Source organism: Lissotriton helveticus, chromosome 5_1 (genome assembly GCF_964261635.1).
Source record: "Lissotriton helveticus chromosome 5_1, aLisHel1.1, whole genome shotgun sequence".
NCBI classification, from domain to species: Eukaryota; Metazoa; Chordata; class Amphibia; order Caudata; family Salamandridae; genus Lissotriton; species Lissotriton helveticus.
In genome coordinates, this window is record NC_136065.1 from 1,286,254,733 (window position 1) to 1,286,267,064 (window position 12,332).

Sequence of the window (12,332 nt, forward strand, 5' to 3'; positions counted from 1 at the left end):
GAGGTGAAAATATATGTTGTGGGGAGTATGCTGGAGAAATTAGCAGAGTTGGATCAGCTGGAGAAGGAAAGGGAGGTGGAGTAGTATTAGTGCCCATCTCTTTTCGCTTCATGGGTATTTCAGGGTCTTCTGAAGTGTCCAATTTTCTCATTTTAGAAGACTTGGCGACGAATTTGCCAGGCTCTGGGTGTATGTAGAGAGTCTTTTGTTTTGGCTCAGAAAAATGTGTTGGAAGCTGTTGAGTGGGTACAATGTCCTTTGTCGGTGCTGAAGACTTATGTTGTTTAGCCCGTATCTCTGAAGCTTTCTGTGGAGTCTTGGACTCCTTAGCTTTTGATATAGGAATTTGTGGCTCCATCAGTTTTTTCAGCTCCGAAGATTTTTTCGGTTCCGGATGCTCGTCCTTTCTTTGTTTCAACGGCAAGAGTTTCGGCATCGAGGTTGTTTTAGGTGCCGACGAAGGACGTGGCACTTCTTTGGTTTTAAACTTTGGTGCAGAAGGTGATTTTCGTCAACAGAATGGGGTTGGCTCGATCCCAAGCCAGAAGCTTTTCTTTTTGTTTCATCGCCGGGCATCTGAAATGTGTTGCTGGTGTCGACCTGAGCCCGAGAAAGAAGGTGTTACCGGAGCCTTAGGTTTGGTTTTGGTTGGGAGAGGGGTTTCGGTACGCACGGACCGCTTAGCCGGGGTGACTGCCTGGTCTTCGACGTCAGAGTCATCTGCTTCGGAGACGGAGATCTCTCCTTCATCATCTTGTTGTTCCGGTTGGAGATTGGGATCTGCTCCGAAGAGGTCCGGAATCGAGCTGCTTCCACAAGACATTTTGTGACGTCGAGCCCAGCGGTCACGGATGGTTTTCTTCAACCTGAAAGATGAACTGGCCTCGCAGTTCTTGTCTTCATGCTCCTGGGAGAGGCAGAAGTTGCAAACCTGTGTGTGGGATATTAGCACCACATCAGGGACATTTTTTGAATGGAGTCCTTTCCATTGACTGCTGGCGTGGTTGGCGCAGATAGGCCCAATGGCCCGCGTCGAAGATCGAGGATTTTATATATGTTGAAGATACGCGTCGAAAAGGAAACGCGATCGAGGCAATACCATTGAGTGGAGAGGGATTGAAAACGGCACTGACCCGGATCTCAGCAAATCACATCCAAACCCGATGTGGAGATGGAGTCAATGCCCATGCGCACTATCGTCCTAAGGAGTAGGCACCTACCTTGTGACTACAAAGACTTCTTCCAAGACAAAAGCAAAGTGCAAACATCCGAGCCCAACACCAGATGGCGATCTATGCACAAGTATACAATCTACAGCTGATATGCCTCAAACACATTGCTATCAGTGGTTTTCTTGTGTCTTTCTTTCACCCAAGACAACATGAAAAATCCAATCATTTTTGGTTAGACAGTGGTTATACATTTGCTGACTGAGAAGAATGATATGGTACAGAAGACTATTGATCTAGCATATAAATGTACACAATTACATTTGAAAAAGGACTGTGCTGAACTGCAGTATGGCTCTGTCAATCTGACAAAATTTGCTAGAAATAAATAGGCACACCACTAAAATCACAGTTACTTGAGAATAAGTAACAAAGAAAATAGACCCCACAATGTAGATATTTCCCATTCAAGTATTGCCAGTTCTTGCCATTCAAAAGCAAAACTCACTTTTATTCCCCTCTTAACAGCCATGACAAGATGGTTTGTTTACACGGTAAAAGAGCTTATTGTAAGTACAAATTATTAAAATAATGTCCTGCGCTCCAACATAATCACCTTGACATAATATATCAGTTATCATTTCTTCAGCATAAATAGTATTTCCATTCCAGTGACTTTTTATAACTATATATTATTAAACACATGGAAAATAAACTATTTTCTTAAAAATATAATCCACTTATCTCACAAGGATATGTACATATTTGTTAATATCAAATGTTTTTAAAATTGAAACATCAGATACTACACATGTTCCCAAAAACTGCAAACAAAACTGTCAGTTGTTCCCACTGAAGTATGTAAGAGTCGGAAAGTCGTACAAAAATATAAATATGCAGTGTGCACAGTTTAAATTGCTGTACTTGTAGACCAAAACTTTAAAACTGGTAAGTTATCCAAATGATAGAGAAAAATATTCTTCACAATATTAAAAGTAAAACATAGAGAAGTAGTGTTCCTGTGTAAACTCTAAAAACGAAGGAGAAAAACATTGGAGATAACAAATCAGTTAAAAAAAACAAATCTCTTGTTCGGTGGACGACGTCAAAGCAATAAAAAAAATGAGTAAAACTGGCTTAAACATTAACCACTGTTTAGCAGAACATGCAATAATGCTACAACTTATTGCATCAGAATTCAAGAAAACAAATCCTTTTCTGTGGACATCACAGCATTGCAGCATTATAACATAAAATTCCTCATGCTATTACAGAGTGGCATCATACTTATGTAATTTGTGAGACATCGTTCCTGGGGCCTCTTTCTGATTTTAAGAACGTTATTAAAGACCACAATGTCGAAGTAGGATTAAGTCTCTTACTTACAATTCCATTGGTATGAATGAATGAGCCATTACCTGCTCAGTCTAGAGGAAATGTGCTTAATTTCCTAGGATTCCTATGATGTGTTTAAATTCACAAAATACTTTGCATAGTCTATGTTGTTCATTGAGTTCACAAATGTCCAACATACTTGATGCACAGCTGTTGTGATGTACTGTTCAAGCAGTATGGATTCCATCTGATAATACACACAATCCATTTACCATTTTTGGCCGGTAAGTGCCCTATTACAGAACAGGCAGAAAATAAAAAATAAAAAAATAAACATGTAGTAAACAAAGTGAAATACTTTGGACAGACCACTTTGTTTTCAAATCGAGTTCTAATTTATATTCAATCTAGTTTTCTTACATGATTTACAATATTTGAAGTTTTAACTTTTATAGCCCAAGGGATTGCTCCAAATACTTTCAATATTGCATATCAAATTATGAATCACAATGTTCTCATTTACAACCTACAATTACACAAACATTTGAACACAGATGTAATGAGCAACACTGCCTTTATGTAATTTGTAAACCTGTGGTTAAATTGATTTCAAAATAAAATGAATGTGCTCTCCCTTTTAAACAGTGCCATGTCTTTTTATACACTGCTGACAATTTAGAGTTTCTCCACATTGCTGTAAAACGTCTGGAATATGACAAAGTTTTCAGATGTCAAACGAAAGGTCCTAAGCCATTTGAGAAAAGGGATACTGAGGATGCCACCAGTCTAGCAGACGGACACTGTGCACAGGATCCAAAACAACTTGAACCCCTTGTTCTCCACGAGGTTTCTTTCCATTGTATACCGGACAATCTTGTAACATCAGCCTGACGCGGTGATGCCTCATGTCTGTGCTGACATTTATAGTAAACTGGGAAAAAAGCAGACATGATTATTGTTGAGTTAAAAAGAGTGTTGAGATCTGTTGAGCCAATTTATGATAAGGATCCACTGCAAACACTTCTAATGTGCGCCACATTTTATGGTCTATTAATCTATCTGCTCCAAATCTAATTTTCTTATCCAAATTCTGTCTTTTCAGACATGATTTCACATTTGAAAGCTATGCTGTCAGGTAACCCTATGTAGAGTTCAGCATTTTCAACCACGGAGGGGTTTTTAATAGGCTGCACTCTGCCTTTTCTGACTTGTAGCTTTGCTCTTCAGTATGAATGTGTAATCCCATGTCTCTGATGAAGTGGATAGGCATGGATGTGAATCAGGGAGGATGGCTCACTGAGATGAAAGTTTGCTGCTGACAAACGCTGTGTTCTGGTGGTCATGACTTTCAATCCATGCAAGGCAGACTCAGCCTATATTCACCTGAGGTGGGTAAACTAAACACCATGAATTGGGTTAACAAACATCATCTGTTACTTTTATTGTTAAGGGATCTTTGCTATTAAGTCAGAACTGGCAGCATGCATCACATTTGATGATTTGATTCCCTAGCCAAATGCAACTAAATGTAAATTATATTATTAGCAATACAAGTCAGACAGTTATTTATTTTCTCAAGTACACCAATTAGCCGAATAATTAAAATACTGTTCACATTAGAAACTTGGTAACCAAGAGACAACTGATATTTCAACGAGGCTAACAACTGTCACATTAAAAATTATAGAGAGAGGAGCTGAACCGCCATGCACAGGCAAAGTCTGAAACGGTTAGTTTCAGGAATTCAAATTGGGAAGGGGACCTGAGGAAGACATAATTACAGAAGAGATTGCACAGTTTACCACTCTCACTCTCGTTGGACGAGGCAACCTCTTTAATATGTATACTTCAAAGTTGTTTGTATATTTATTTTGAGTATTACGAGCTACTATGTTTCATTCTCCAGTCTTTAAGAAGATCTAAGAAATTCTTACCTTGGCAAATGAATCAACCTGGATAGGCGTATAGCATATAACCATTAAAGACAGCAGTCTAACTCTCACAGATTTTAAATGGTGTTATTGGGCTGCTAAGGGAGCACAATAGAAGTGTCCCATGAGCTCTGAACTACAGTAATAGATATACGGTTCTGCAACTTCTTTCCAACTGATATGCCAGGATGCACTTATTTAATTAAATGTCATAATTCTAAATAGATCAAATAAAAGACTCTTGATATTTGTGGCGTTTGAACTAATATATGAAAGGTTTATGGTATGTCCCAAATCGGCCTGTTACCGTTGTTTTGAACCTTTTGACTTCTGTGGAACCCCACTGAACATTACTGGAATACGGGGGCCCCAACACTGAATAATTAAAGGAATTTTTGAACCTCCACTAAGTCACTGCTGATGATAGAAGATCCTCCTCAAGATTCAAGGGAAGTATCTGGGCTAGTTTAGTCCATCAGACTTGCTTCCGAGTCGGTTCAAAAACAGATGTCCTCCCCCCAAATATTTATGCTCAAACCAGCAAAGAATGAAATTAGTCTGAAACCATTGTATTGCACTGCTTTGGCACCAGTCATGTTATTCAGATCATAAATATAGAATATAGAAACAATTATTGCTTCTAAACCTATTGCTCAAATGGTTGCTGCCATTACCAAAGTGTGCTTTTATCTGTCTTTTTTTCTGCCCTTTTCTCAGCGGGTGACGTCATGTAATGGGCCTACCACTGAAAATGGTGGCCCAGGGGTTTCTTGGTCCCATTGACCACCTTGTGAATAGAATTATCAATGGCCTCAGGTTGACTTGTCCTTATTAGCAAATTACTCAACCTCCTTGTAATGATGTCCACCTGCCAGAATATGTTTCATATGTCAACCAACAGAAGTGGACAAAAATAAAACCATAACACAATGAAGGACATTAAAGAGCCCCCGGCATCACATCCTTTTTAATTACTCAGGGTCTAGTGCTCCTGGGTGTTCAACTACACTCAATACATACAGCAGCAAAGTATTGAGCAGATGGGGGTTAGTTTGAACCCACAGAAGAACACTGCCACACAGACGTCCCCATGAGTATTGAAGTTCTGAAAAGTTCAAGTTGTCTGTTGATGGCTGTTAAATGTATTAAAGGAGAAAAGAAATGCATAATCCTTGCATCTCTGTTGGTAAAACAATTGAAACTTTTCTTCACATCAGCTAGGAAATTTTCTATTCTGGCCAATCTAGAATCTGTCATAAAACTCTTCCAACGTGGACTCATCCCTGTGCCTCTGCCTTGCAGCAGTTGCAAGGTGATTGGACTGGAACTGCCTTAAGCTCAATGCTGGAAAGACCGAGGTACTGATTCTGGGCATGCAATCAAACATATGGTCTGCAGGCTTGGAGGCCTGTGGAGCTGGGTCCGCAACTTGAACCTAAAGCCAAGGTAAAATAACCTGGGCATCTGGCTGGTCAGTAATATAGTCTTTTGACAGCCAAATCACTGCAGTGGCAGGGAAATGCTTTGGAAAGTTTTAGATGTTAAGAAAGAGTATCTGCCTCCTGCCAGAGCCAGCTAGAAAAACCGTAGTCTAGGCTCGGATTGTGTCAATTCTTGTTTACTGTAACATGCTGAAATTGGAGGTCACACAGGGTCGGATCAAGGGACTCCAAAGAACGCAGAACGCTGCTGCTCGTCTTCTTTTGAACCTTCCTAGGTGCGCGTTGATGGGGCAGGTGCACTTAAAAAGCTGTAATGCTGCTGGATAGGCATAGATCCTCTTTTAAAGCATTGTGCTATTGTCACAAGGTATTTACAAAACAAGGACCACAGCACTTTCAATCTCTGATCAGACCATACAAACCAACTAGAAACCTAAGATCAGCTGGGGAAAGGCTGGTTCCTAACATGTGCTGGTACATCCAAGAAAAGATCTGCGTCACATGCTGACTGGAACATGGAAGTATGCATCCTCTAAATCTGGTCTTTGGGAAGCTGGATAAAGACCAGCAACTTGAACCGTGTTTGTGGTTTTTTCCAAATAAAATGTCAAAACAGGTTTGTGGCCTACCTTTTTCTCTGGCAGGATGGTTGCATATTTTTCTAACCAGTCTAAGAGGAAAAGCTTTGAAATCTTATTTGGTGATGATGAAAACAGAAAACGTTATTTCTGATTTAATGTATATAACATTTAGCACTGGTTTGCCCTTGGTTATTCCTTGCTGTTCATGGAGATGGTTGGTGATGGTCCATCTCAAAGAATTGCAGAATAGGGGGCCTCCATAGAGTTATGCTTTGTGTTCACAAGTACATCAATGCCGTCTATTTTTGGTGCTGCAATTTCCACTTCCACTATAGAGTATGAACCTGCTGTTGCTGGCCCATGCTTAATCATTTGAACTGGATCCTTGTTTGACACAAAAGAAGCCATCTTGAACACCACATGTTCTCCATCAAAGGACAGGTTGAGTAGATGATGATGGACCTCTGGCCTGATGCATGATATGCAGAGCAAGGAGCACTGTCTAATGACACGTTGGTGTTGACCCAGCCCAGCGTGATGCAGTTTCTGTGGAGTGGAGGGTGCAGAGAATGGTGGCACTGGAGATAGTTGTCCTCACTGCAACTATTTCCTTCCCTATCTTTCTTAATTCCTCTGGAAAATGCTCGATTTTGCTCTTGCATTTCGTTCTATAGAATCTTCTCTTACTGGGAAGGGAGGCCAATGCAGTTGGCTATCTTTCAGTGTGTAGTAGCCTCCATCACTACCCTCTTTACCAGCAGCCTACAGTCTTTTGCTCTCCTTATCAGGTGGAGAGCACATGGCCAGAGAGCAAGCCAGCTCAAGTGCTGTATTGACAATAAGGAAGTCTGGTAGGGCATGACCCTTGACGGAGGGTCGGGTCGTTGGAAGAAGATTTATATTTTTTTCTCCCTGTGGAATAACCATCCTGGCCTTGTTAGGCTATATGCTAGTGTCGGGCTGATTTCTGCATGCCCTTCAACATGGTGGCGAACTGGACAGTTCCCTCAGACTTCTCCCTAATGGAGAACCTGATTTTTTTTTCCTTTGGAAAGGAGGTGCCTACTTGAATCAACTCGTAGTATGCCATGGCCTCTCGTCTGGGGGAGACACACTAACAGGATAGTGATCTGGATCTGGATCTCCTAGGGGGATCGACATTGTAGTCATCCCATGCGTCATCTGTGGGCACTATATTGAGTCTTCGTCATAGAAAGAGGGGGACGGGGGCTTTCTCTGGTGAGTGTGGAGGCAATGAAGTTGGTGACATAGGAGGTGTGGGGGGTGAAGATGCAACATAGGGGAGAGGGCTGGTGTCCGATGGGCTGTGCTGTGGAGTAATCAAGATTGGAGTTGCTCCTGCTGTAAAAGATTGATCCCTGGCATTTCTTAAGGTTAGGAGCTGGAGAAAGCTCCAAAGCCAACTGTTCCTCAAAAGTTAGTTTCCTCTTCCAAGGCAAAGTTTCCCAAGGTGTTGTTGGAGGGAGCTTTGTAGAAATATCGACCATTTGGAGATGGGTGAAAAGTTGTTTTTGCCTTGCACCCAACTCCTCCTGAAATGTCTATATGTTTGGTGGCTTTGAGTCATCAGGCCCCCGTTGAAGGAATCCTCAGTGCTGATAGTGGATGTGGAATCGATGGAGGCGTTGGGATAGAGGTTGGCCTAGTGCGGGAATCAAAAGTAGCTTCTGCTTCAAAGCTGCTCAAGGATTGTGGATGATCTTATGGCTGGAAAAGGTTGATGCCAGAAGTCAGGAGCAACATCAGCTCCGAAGCCTTTAGTGAGCACCGTGTAGTGGTTGTAGGACTCTATGCCAGACCCTAGAAGAGGAAGTTTAGATGATTTGACTCTGCTACTTTACCAAATACATCAAGATCAGGCATATATACATTAGTTCCTTGAAGAGAAACATATGGGTTGTGACCACCTAATACTCCTATAGGCAAGTTATTTAATGCTCTCTAAACCCCATATAGACAGACAGGTCAATCCTGTATCCAATACCCTAGCAGTTGGGCTTGTTTAAGCGTACGGTAGGCATGCTCTACAATATGGTTACATTCCGGGCAGAAAGGGCACAAATATAGCTGTCGTAAGCCCACAGCAGACATAGCATCTTTGAATGCCTTAGCAGTGAACAGAGGACCATTGTCTGTAAGAAAGATATGAATTGCTCACGTTCTTAGTATACACTGCAAGTCTTATGACCGCATGAGCAGTGTCAGTCTTTTATGGCCAAACCCTAAGGAATATAGAGCATAAACTGATAGCAATATATACTTATATCACCTCACACTTGGGATTGTGGTTAAAGAAAATTACCCCAAAGGGTTTATCAGTGATAATAAAGGGAGCCTTTTCTGGTCTTGGAACAGTTGCATGTTTCGTCTGTTGGCAAACAGTGCACTGCTGCAGATATTCTTTTGTAAGTTTTAATAAATATGTACACCAGTATCGTTGTTGTAGCACTGACACAGTAGCGTTTATCCCATCATGTGCATAACATATCCCCTCATCAGCTGCCCTGATCATATGTAACCGAGCTCGCTCAGTAAGAACATTTCTATCTTATTCTTAAAGTACAAAAAAAAATAGGAACGTTATCTTTGGGGTGGGGATGTAGGAGTAATTAGACGGATGCCATTAGGGGGCTTTTCTCTGTTCAACATTGTTTATATTGCTACCAAAATGTATGAATCATTCTTGGTTCGAGATCATGTTACAGCAGCTACCGTAGAGATTTGCACATCTGTCTTCGCATTAAAGTTTGGGGCATAGTTCCCATTAGCGTGAACTTTTATGGGCCATGGGGTGCTGTACAAGCAACATGACATGTATTTCTGCTAGTTGTACAGAAGTATCAAATGACACTTTAGAATGTGTGTGGAGCAACTTGAAATAGCGATATTAAAATTTTTTCCTGCACTGCAGCATAAGCTGCGGAGTATTTCTGTTTAGTACTAAGTGCAGACTGTGCAGAGCAGTCTGTGCAGAACACGCTTTTATACTCCTGTATAACACTAAGAGTTTTGGGTATATTTTGTTTTTGTAAATTCTTTCATGTGGAGTGTAGGGTCATGCAAAAAAATTGCATCAGTAGCGTTTAAAGAAGCGCCCCACTGCATCCGGAGCCGGTACAGAGCACAAACATTTGAAATACTTGCTTTTATTACAGCTTCCAGTGTAGGTATAAGACATACTATAACAATCTGTTACCCTAGAGCAAAAATGCACTCTCTCAATATGGCTGTCTGCACTGAAGTGACAAGTTCCTGCGCAGGAGTTAAACTGTAGTGTAGTTCCTAAATTCCCAATGAATAGGCTCTGTGCATTGCAATAATATATCCTATAGATTAGACGTAGGACTGAAGCCGACTAGGTCTCTATCAAATATACTAGACTTAATTGTGTGTACCAGCTAGCTCAGAGGTCACTAGAAACTTTCCTGAATTCACAAGAAGGGATTAGTCGCGGACAACAGCATAAACATGACAACTTTGTTTCCCCAAGATTAAACGTATCTTCAGAGTCGTGGAAACAATAGATAGATATTTCACTCAGTCAATCGTGCATGCTTTGTTTCACTAGAGGTGCAGCGAAAATAGAAAGACGGCCGTTTTCAATAAAAGGATTTATTGAACTCTTCTTTCTCAAGCATAAGGAATGAACTGCCACAATCGTAAAACTGGTTGTAAAATATAATGCACACAGTATAAATAGTAGAATAAAATAATACTGTAAGAGCATTGTATGGTTCCTAAACCATAAATAAATACATACATAAATACCAGAGGCTAAAAGTACTCAACTGGTGCTTCTAAAATACGCCTACCCCGGTGTACCGTACCTAAGCTTAGTACGAGGGAAGCAGTAAGTGAGGTGTAGCATAAATGTAGTATTCTTTTGCCGAGAATCTGCCCAAGATTTCTGTAAGGGTCTAATCAGCTCCATACCTTAGTTTAGAATGAAGAAGGTCGTCCCGGGACTCGATTTCCCAACAACCCGCAAGGGTAGCTTGGAAACACTGGAGCTGGATTTCTCGGCAGGAGAAAAGACAGCGTCTCCCTCAGTGCGTCTGCCGGAGGGTCGGCTTCCTTCCACACTTGCTGTAGCAGGGCGCGTCGGGCAAGTAGATAGTCGAACTGCTCCAAACCACCGTGTGTTTGCTTGGGCGAGTGTGGGCATATTTATACCTTGAAGGCGCCGAGTTTGATGTACAGTTGGACATAATAAAGTCAGCAAAGAGTCTCAGTTCTTTGAAAACTCCATGAGTTCTTGGACAAATCAATATTTAAGCAAGGGGAAGTCCCTAGCTGCTGAAGCTGAGTTTTCCATGATATCGTTGTGGATTTTCGGAAATAGTGGAAGTAGCTCTGCTGTATTTGGACTGCATGAGCTATGCCTAAATATGGTTATGATTTCTATGCCTATATAAGGATATGGTGATTCATACCTATAGAAGGGCATGAATCGGGAAACTTACAATAGGGTCCTAAAATAATGCATAACACCCACTCCACGTTATCCTGTTCATCTAAGTTCAAGCAGTAAAACATATAATCTAGAGCATGTGTTTTACAACCCCCAAAAAATCATATAAAATGCATTTGAAATGGTTGCACACGAAAAATTGAGCATTTTGTACAGTAAGCATCTAAGGGAAATGACTTCATTGAAAGCATATGATATGATATTAGCAATGCTAACTGAATGAATCACAAAACTTACATTTATGAAATGGCTCTTAGTTACAGAAGAAAAAGGTCGAGACCATCCCATAGCAGAATATTCAAACTGTTTTGGTTTGTGGATTACTAATATTGTTTCTAGGAAGTGTTCAAGGAATTCTTGTTCCCTAAGAATAGTTCTACTTTAAGCAGATTACTTTTTGTGCCAGAGTTCGGTTTGTTTTCTGGAAAAAGTCAAATAAATCTGTCGTAAAAATAGAGTTCCAAACTTGGTAGCTTTCGTTTTGAAAAAAAGTTAAGGTCAGAGTTCAGAAAGAACGCTGTGTGCTGATGTCAAAAATTATTCTCGATGTCAGGAGAAAACATTAAGTCATCAAGGCTGGCAAAGAAATTGTCTACCACAGTAGATGAAAGTTCTACTACTTCATTAAGAAGGTCAATTGTGCACAGATGTGAAGCCTCGCCGTCAGCGTCAGCCGCGTTAGCAATGTTCATAGCAGATGGTACCTGTGTGCCTGATGGACCTCCAGTTGGATTTGCCGGTGAGATCTCAATGGATTGGTAGCCGCTGGGGGCAACACAACACATGAGTCGGTACCGAACCCAGTAATGCGTCAGCATCCATTGGCATAACCGATGGTAGTGTTAGACAGACATCTAACACGCATTCCTCTCCACAAAGCAGGCATCGCAGAACAGGTAAGATGCAATCTTGCCAGATTGGTCTGAATGACAGGAACCATGTGGTATTCAGATCTCTCAAATGAGCCAAGCCAAGGATCTGTGTTATTCTGTCACGGTACCTCATAGCCTGCAGCGCATTTTCCATGCTGGCTTGGGTATCGCTGGTGGCCGGATGTGCCATAACGTAGCAGGAGGGATAAAAATAAGATCCCTGCTATGAGTCCCAAAATGAGAGGCAGGCCGCCAAACACAGATTGGACGAAGTTAGGAAAAATACCCAGGACTGCTTCAAATGGTGCTAACAGTCCCGAAGAAATTGTCTTAAATACATGTGCAATAGTTCTGGTATCAGACATGTTAAAGATACGACCTAACATTTCTGCAAAATCTACTGGGCAGTTTGTTGATAATAATGCATGTATCTCTGCAGAGGACCTTGCAACTTGCAGAATATATGTCTCTCTGGACAAGGTCAGTGGCACAGTTTTTTGCAAAAGAATG

At 41.2% G+C, this 12,332-nt stretch overlaps 1 protein-coding gene across 1 annotated transcript in view; it reads right to left on the reverse strand.

Annotated features, from left to right (window-relative positions):
- Positions 1–1,659: 1,659 nt before the first annotated feature.
- The window catches only part of TMEM183A (transmembrane protein 183A), a 112,995-nt gene continuing 102,322 nt past the window's right edge, over positions 1,660–12,332 (reverse strand). Inside the window, exon 8 of the mRNA XM_078644119.1 lies at positions 1,660–3,435. Coding sequence (XP_078500245.1) covers positions 3,250–3,435 — 186 coding nt within the window. The 3' untranslated portion in view covers positions 1,660–3,249. The remainder of the gene's footprint in view (positions 3,436–12,332) is intronic.